The following is an 8,468-nucleotide window of genomic DNA, read 5'->3' as shown; positions in this document are numbered from 1 at the left end:
TTACAGGCTAAAAGAAACACTGTCGCATTTCACATCAGAGTAGTTGCCATCAAATTGACTTGTTGCAGATGAAAGTATGTGGGTAAATCCACAGTGAAAATAAAAATAACTTTTGAGGTAACATTTCCATGTATCAAATCATTTTTATGGCACATGCACTCTAGTCATCAGTTTGCAGATACAGTGCAGGTATAGCTGCATGATGAGATTATTATGGACAAAAATGCCAGATTATTTTTATTTGTCAAATGGCAGCCAAGCATCGATCATCATGTACTAAGAATAAGACCTTCCATATTTATTGAAAGGCCCACCAACCTCATCACTGTGCACTTTCATCACCCTGTGAAGTTCATCATCATTTATTTAATCTGTAGTTTAATAAACTGCATGCTTTCCCATGATGTCATTACATTTTTTTTTACCAGACATGTAGGCTACTTTACTGCATAAAAGGGATGGAATCCTGGTTAATGTCAAACCATTTTGAGGATGCTGGAATTATGTTTTGGATGAATGTGCGCAATCCTACAGGAGAATTTTGAAGTAGCCTAATCAGATGAAAAAACATTGTGACTGGTTGTGCTCATGCCACAGATAAAAGGTAATACATTTTAAGAGGTAAAAGATACATAATTAGGCTATGTTGAAGCGTTAGGTTCTTGGTGCGTAAGGAATAGCCGCTTGGATTGGAGAGGCAGCACACTTGTTAAACTTCCCTGAATGACTGGGCCTGACAGGCCACATTATTCTAGGAAGACTTGGGAGAATGATGATCTGCAACAGACAGTATGTTCAAAATTAGAAATAGAATTACAGCCAGACTGGGCTGCTACTGTGCCTTTCTTGACCTTATGAACTATTGAGAGTAGACCCACAACTGATCCAAATGAAACATTCAAATCACAGGGCTTTTGCGCAGTTGTTCTAATGACACTTTCACTGTAGCCTGGAGTATATTGTTGTAGTCACTTGAAAACAGTAACACTATTATTCATTGCATCGTGGTGTTGTAGGCTTCTATAGTCTATGTAGGATAATTGCATTGTCCCTAAACAAGGAAAAGCATATTTTGACTGCACTGAGCCTTTAATTAGGCTTTTGACCCTGAGCTGTGAGTTTCATGTCTTCACTGTTCTTTCATGCCAATGATGCACCTGGCCTGTCCACTACCTATCAGCTATTTATATTTGTTGTGGATTCATATTGAAGCTTAATGCAGCTGTGAATGTTTTTGTCTGTTATGATTGTTAGTTAGCCTATTGGAGACCTGGACAAACGATCCACTTACCACTATTGTCACTATGAATGGTGTATGGAGGGCAAGATATAGACCATTAGACTGGTAGACTATCCTGACCTGTGTTATAGTAATAGTGCAGGGAAGTACCAAAACACCTTGATTTGGGGATGCTCATGCAAGTAGATGAGGAAATGTGGCTAGGATGGAGGAAATTATATAGTAAAACCTGCAAAATAGTGAATGTGCCCAATAAAAACACACAACCCTCCCTGTGCCCAATAAAAACAAACAAACCTCTCCTGTGCCCAATAAAAACACACAACCCTCCTGTGCCCAATAAAAGCGCTCTACCCTCCCCTATGCCCAGTAAAAACACACAACCCTCCTCGAAGCCCCAACCCCCAAAAAGGGTTGACAAGTGACAACCTTCCCTATATTGATCACCCCTCCACCGCAGTACATTGCAATCTTTCCTTAGCGATACGTCCCTTGGCGATACGTCCTTTAGAGATACGTCCCTTAGAGATACGTCCCTAGCGATGTGTCCCTCATGTAGCCAGAACTCAACAGTGTGTGTCACAGTGTGTGTCACAATGTGATTTGATTGAAACAAAATACAGGAAGGCTACATACACTGAACAAAACTATCAACGCAACATGTAAAGTGTTGGTCACATGTTTCAAGAGCTGAAATAAATTATCCCAGAAATGTTCCATATGCACAAATAGTTCATTTTCTCTCAAATGTTGTGCATAACTGTGTATTCATCCCTCTTAGTGAGCATTTCTCCTTTGCTAAGATAATCCATCCACATGACAGGTGTGGCATATAAATAAGCTGATTAAATGGCATTACACAGGTACACCTTGTGCTGGGGACCATAAAAGGACACTCTAAAATGTGCAGCTTTGTCAAACAACAATGCCACAGATGTCTTAAGTTTTGAGGGAGTGTGCAATTGGCATGTTGACTACAGGAATGTCCACCAGAACTGTTGCCAGAGAACTGAAAGTTGTTTTCTCTAACATTAGCTGCCTTCAACATCGTTTTAGAGGATTTGGCAGTACGTCCAACCGGCCTCACAACCGCAGACCACGTGTAACCATTCCAGCCCAGGACCTCCACATAAAGCTTCTACACCTGCCGGGACCATTTGAGACCAGCCACCCAGACATCTGATGAAACTGAGGAGTATTTCTGTCTGTAATAAAGCCATTTTGTGGGTAAAACCCATTCTGATTGGCTGGGCCTAGCTCCCCAGTGTTCAGTATGGTTTCTATAGTTTGTTAACATCAATTGCTCTAATTAGCTCCCCCAAACAGTATTCCCATGAAACTGACTGGTATCAAATGACTGGCATGCAGACGTAGTTTGGACATTCCGCTGGTAAAACAAATAATTGTCATATACGATTGACCATGATGATGACATGGTCTATTTTGAAATTACGTATGCCTAACTTGGTGTTTGAGGGTATAATATATATATATATATGTTTTATTTTCCTTATGTGCTTGTGAGTTACTTCTCATTTAGAATGTATGTTGTTGTACTATAGTGGTGGCCATTTGCAGTTATCCTTTCTCTGTCCTGGGTTCAGTTACTTGGGCCGCAGAGAAGGGAGAGGTCAAGCTTGTCTTCATATGTAAACATATATTTTAAACCATGTGAAGGGATGATTGAGGGGGAACCAATTATCTCCTGGCTCCACAATGTCTGTGTGCCAGTCACTGTGTCTCTGTGATGTTGTCCAGGAGGGGTGTATTTGATATATGCTAGTGGATGAGGTTTTGTTTTTGGTCCTGAGTGGTACTAAGAGCGAGATAGGAACATAGTTTAGAGACAAAGCTGGATGATAATTTACAGCCAATGCTGTCTGGCTATGGGATACTCCCTCTCTCAAGTAAAGTCTTCCTTTGTAATGTTCCTAAGATCTGTTATTCATCATGTGAGTTGAGATGGGTGTGTCTTGGCTATTAAAGATACTAAGAACTGTTTTGTAAGCACTCTCAGAGAATTCATTTATAGACACTGAATTAATCTGAGAGTCACAGGGTTGTGATGGAGCTCAAAAATTAAAGATGGACTTTATGATAACTCTGACTTATGTGTGGTTTGCTCTCATGATTTGGTAATACAGGAAATTTCCACTACATACTACTGTTACCACTGTTACCACTCATACTACTGCTACTACTGTTACCACTGTTACCACTGATACTACTGTTACTACTGTTACTACTTGTACCACTGTTACTGTTGTTACTACTGTGTAATAGCATGTTGTAGATGGAAATGGTTAGTATGGCTGTATGTTGAGACTTTAAAGGGTAAAAACATGTTCAATCAATAACAGAAGGACTCTCTACGGCCAGTGTATACAGTTTAGTTGTTGGGTTGTTCATTTACATTTCATGTAAATGTGTACAGAAATATGGGACCGTTAGATACTAATAGTTACAGTAACAAAAGAAGCAACAGAGCTTTAATGTTCTGTCTAAATATCAACCCTTCACAAGAATCTCTCTCATTGGTCAAGCTGTATTCCAGCATACACAGTCTCCTCCCGCCCCTCAGGTCTGTCTCTCTCTGTGGTTGGTCTGGAACCCTTCAATACTACAACCTGTCCATACTCCACATCCTCTGGAACCTCCCTGTGTTTCTCCATCTTCTTTAGAATATTGATGTCAGCATATTCCAGTTCTGGACTCTCATCAGCATCTGTGGGGACTCGGGAGATGTGACATGAGTGTTTGGAGGGGAATTGACTACTGCACAGATCATTTGTAGACAATTACACTTTGAGGGTCAAAAGCCTACTTAATGGCCCAGTGCAGTCCAAATAATGTGTTTGCTGTGTTTTATATCATATTGTACAACAGCTGATGAATATAACACTGTAAAAGTATGACAACATAATTTCCTGATAGTTGTTGGTTGACAATACAATCTGCACATGACCTTCTATTCTGCAGGTTTGCTTGGGAAGGAGTTTCGGCTTTCCATGGTGACCTCACCATGTGGTAAATTAGTTAATAGACCAATAACAAAAGACTTCCAATCCTCTCTGCCAATAACAGCTAGTTTTCAGTTGTCCACTTCCCACTTAGACCAGTCCCAGACAGACCTAGGAAAATGTTTGCTAAAATGCTATTTTTGCCCATTTGAATAGCAATCTATTAGAGTAAGGTACTTAATTGTTACCCAGAAATGATTTGATATTGATATAAAAACAGCTGCATTGGGGCATTAAGCATTAATGTTGATTCACATAGATTCACATAGTTCACATGCACTTGGCCTATCTGTAGATCTGGAAATAGCCCTATTGAAACGTATCTAGGCCAACACTATGTGAAGTAGAAAAGCCCACATAAAAGTTCTAAAGTGAGCAATAACACTGAAACAACAGTCACATGAGCTGACTGAATGTGGTATCAATCGGTGTACTGTACATAGTACTCTTTGTTTTTTAGATCTGTCACACGACTGACCTGGAATCTGTGAAGGTGTCCTCCTCTTGTGAATACAGTAAGGTCCCACCACCACGGTTAGGACCAGGACCACAGCTACTAGTGAGCCTATGACAGTCCCATAAGATTCTCCTGCATGATAAGCTGGAGAGAAATGAGGGAGAAGCATGAGGGTTAATGTATGTAAGCTGTCAAAGGAGCATTTTACACCCCAAAAACATTTGTTCATATATTTATCATTAGTCCATGTTTGACACAGACCCTCACAAATGCATGTCAACATTCAAGAAGCCTTTAGCTTCTTTGGAAGATTCTTATTTGGCTAAGAGACATTAACTTTTTAGCTCCTCACCTCCAATTATCAGTTGTACTCCTCCTGTGCTCAAATGTGTTCCATTTGAATAATAGATTTCTAAGACATATTCACCAGAATCACTCTTTTCTGTGTTAGATATCCTAAATGTTCCGATGTTGATAAAGAACTCTGATCTAGCTTTAATGGAGTCATGGATTATCACTGTGTTGTTTTTCATTGTGAATATCTTTATACTCGCACCAGTGGGGTCTTTTTTGAATATTAGTTCAGACCCTGTGGCATTATTCATCAGCTGAAGATAGACAGTTTCTCCCAGAGCTCCATGACATGACATGTTCTGTCTAGCATCACAGGATTTCTCCTCTGTGCCTGAGGAAAGAAGGAGAAAAGGACACTTTTGTTGATAATGATTACTGTTATTCTTCATCTGAAACTCTAATAAAATGTTATTTTGTGACATGAATTGCCAGCATCTCACTGCTGGCTTGCCTCTAAAGCTAAGCAGGGTGGTGTCACGACTTTCGCCAAAGTCGGTCCCTCTCCTCATTTGGTGGTCGCCGATCCACTTTTCATTTTCTATTTGTTTTGTCTTTGTCTTACACACCTGGTTTCAATCCCCCAATTACTTGTTCAGTATTTAACCCTCCGTTCCCCAATGTTTGTTTGTGAGTAATTGTTTGTATGTAAGACGGTCCGTTGTGTGTTTTTGTATTATATTTGTCTATTTTGAGTAAATTACGTTTATCTGCTGTCCTGCGCCTGACTCCTCTACACAAGCTACACACAGACCACATTACAGTTGGTGCCTGGATGGGAGACCAGATGCTGCTGGAAATGGTGGTAGAGGGCCAGTAGGATGCACCTTGTCCTCTAGTCTATTTTTATATACATATCCCAGTGCACCAGGGCAGTGATTGGGGACATTGCCCTGTGTAGGAAGCTGTCTTTCGGATGGGACATGAAACAAGTGTCCTGATTTTTGTTGTCACTAAAGATCCCATGGCACTTATCGTAAGGGTAGCAGTGCTAATCTCAGTGTCCTGACTAAATTCCCAATCTGGGCCTTACCATCATGGCCACCTAATCATCCCCAGCTTCCAATTGGCTCATTCATCCCTCCTGCTCTACCCTGTAACTGTTCCCCAGGTTGCTGCTGTAAATAAGCTTGCTTGTGAGGTATTAAAGCCATCAAACATGATGTGCACTGTGATAGGCCTATTACACTGATTTATGTCTGTTTCTTTTCTCCTCATTATAACACAGCATTGTACTCTGCTGTAATTATTCAGTTACCCTTTATAACACTGCCTTATTATTAGAACATACATGACCTCCATAGACAAACAACTGTAGCCTCTTACCATTAGAGAGTCCAGTTAACATCACCAGGAGTCCAAACACCACAAGCATGTTGTCTTCACAAGGGCCAACCACTGATATGTGTTATATATGTTGGCAACTATAGATTCACGACACAAATCCCAAACTCAGATGCCAAACTCAATCAACCTTCCACATCATGTGACTGGGATGTTTGAGCAAAACACACGATAGATTGTGTCACTTCAGGGATGAAAAGGAAGTGTTTGAACACAGTCTTGATCTCACTTCTTTATTTCACAGACAAATGCATGACTATGTTATAAACAATAAGGCATTAAATAAGATACAACAAGAAGTAAGATACACCACACACACAAGTGAACAAGAGATCTTGAGACAAGATTTGCTTTGAGAGCTAAAAGAGGAAATGTGATACAGAAGAAATTGTCACACAGTCTTTGAGGACTTTGTATTTCAGACCGAGCCCTGTGGTAGGTCCATGTCAAATCTATACTGTAAGTTATTTAGTAAACACTATGCCCTTTATACAGCTGTGTCTGTTGCTAGTCTCAAGTGCTAGTTTAACTGTCGCAAGAAAGGTTGAGAAACAATGTTACACCACACAGGTCACGTGTTCAATGTGAACCTCCTAATGGTGGCCTTGTGTGGGGAAACATTTTAAACATAGAACATCAAGGTGAGAGTGTGTTTTCATAGACCTTTAGTTTGTGAAATGAATTAACTGTGAGGGCCACAGAAAATGTTGTGGACAGGTCAGATATGTTCCCCGTAAATGCCTTTGTCAAAGAAATGGGTTGATGCCTCTATATGTTAGCCTGGTTCCATTCTTTATATGCTCTGTAGCCACCTCTTCTGTCATTGCACTGCTATCATTGTCGGGCCACCGACCTTTCAGTTACTGGGCCAACGCTCTGACTTCAAGGCTACCTGGTGTCAGAGAAGGCTACTTTGTTGTTTTTTTGTTTATGCAACATATGATGTAATGTAAAATAACTGATTCCAATAATGTATAGATGTCATGAATTATAGATGACGCCAATAGAAAATGTGTTTGACCAGGATTGTTTTTTGTTTGTTGATTGGTTCACTGTGGAGTGATACTTTAATAACTGTTTCTAACTAACTTTAACTCTAAATGAGACATTTGGAATGGCAAAGGAGAAACACAGAGAGGAGTTGACTACACACCATAAACAGGCTGGACCATCTTTATGCCACTACAGGGCAATACCATAATGACTATCATAAATACTATGTCATAAAGAGAATGTATACCACCAGAAACAGGATAGTACTGTCAGCTGCATTTGTGATATGAACATGTATTTAGGTGAAAAAGCAGTTATTATTATAAAAAGCAATTAAAAAGGAATTGCTTGTTTGTTTTCAACCTATTTTCAATAAAGTAGCCTATTCTGGTTATAAAAAACAATATTTTATGAATAAAGACTATATAAAATTACAATTAGTTAAAGTGTTTCCCTTTCAGAAATCTTAATATTTTAGCAATATAACAGAGTATGTGTCACGCCCTGACCTAAGTTATCTTTGTTTTCTTTATTATTTTGGTTAGGTCAGGGTGTGACGAGGGTGGTATGCGTATGTGAGTTTTTTGTATACCTATAGGGTTTTGATATTGTCTAGGTAAATGTAGGTCTATGGTGGCCTGAATTGGTTCCCAATCAGAGACAGCTGTTTATCGTTGTCTCTGATTGGGGATCCTATTTAGGTTGCCATTTTGGTTTTGTTGGTTATTGTCTATGTGTAGTTGCCTGTCAGCACTTGTGTTATAAAGCGTCACGGTCGTTTTGTTAGTTTGTTTAGTGTTTTTCCTTCATTAAAAGAAGAATGTATGCTTATCACGCTGCGCCTTGGTCTCATCAATATGACGAATGTGACAGTATGCCTGTTGTAGCACTTTAATACTTTTTTAGAAAAGTTGCATTTATATCTTCAACCGCCAATATTTCAAACACTAAGCTATCTGTATTTCACAGCTTGGCCTCCTCGGAGTCCACTGGTACCCTTCATTTGGGGAGCCAATCATTTAAACAAACAAAAAATTATTTCAACTTTATTTAACCAGGTAGG

At 39.6% G+C, this 8,468-nt stretch overlaps 1 protein-coding gene across 4 annotated transcripts; it reads right to left on the bottom strand.

The window, feature by feature from the left end:
* Positions 1-3,614: 3,614 nt before the first annotated feature.
* LOC121838660 lies at positions 3,615-6,597 on the bottom strand. Of its 4 annotated transcripts, none has more exons than XM_042325824.1 (4): positions 6,395-6,597; positions 5,070-5,402; positions 4,739-4,861; positions 3,615-3,974 (listed from the first exon to the last, which is right to left on the bottom strand). In XM_042325824.1, exons 1-4 carry the CDS (start codon positions 6,441-6,443, stop codon positions 3,772-3,774), a joined length of 708 nt encoding a protein of 235 aa, XP_042181758.1. In that variant the 5' UTR covers positions 6,444-6,597; the 3' UTR covers positions 3,615-3,771. The 4 variants fall into 4 exon arrangements, with proteins under 4 accessions (XP_042181758.1, XP_042181759.1, XP_042181760.1 ...); XM_042325825.1 differs by having other exon boundaries at positions 3,615-3,965; XM_042325826.1 differs by having other exon boundaries at positions 5,274-5,402.
* Positions 6,598-8,468: the final 1,871 nt, after the last annotated feature.

Source organism: Oncorhynchus tshawytscha, linkage group LG08 (genome assembly GCF_018296145.1).
Source record: "Oncorhynchus tshawytscha isolate Ot180627B linkage group LG08, Otsh_v2.0, whole genome shotgun sequence".
Taxonomy (NCBI): Eukaryota; Metazoa; Chordata; class Actinopteri; order Salmoniformes; family Salmonidae; genus Oncorhynchus; species Oncorhynchus tshawytscha.
The sequence above is the reverse complement of the archived record's forward strand: the minus strand, read 5'-3'. Positions and strand labels throughout refer to the sequence as shown.

Coding starts and splice junctions, on each gene's coding strand:
- LOC121838660 (XM_042325824.1), bottom strand. CDS start 6,443: ATGCTTGTGGTGTTTGGACTCCTGGTGATGTTAACTGGACTCTCTAAT. Junction 5,403..6,394: donor GTTAACTGGACTCTCTAATG/GTAAGAGGCTAC, acceptor TTCTTTCCTCAG/GCACAGAGGAGAAATCCTGT. Junction 3,975..4,738: donor GACACCTTCACAGATTCCAG/GTCAGTCGTGTG, acceptor ACATCTCCCGAG/TCCCCACAGATGCTGATGAG.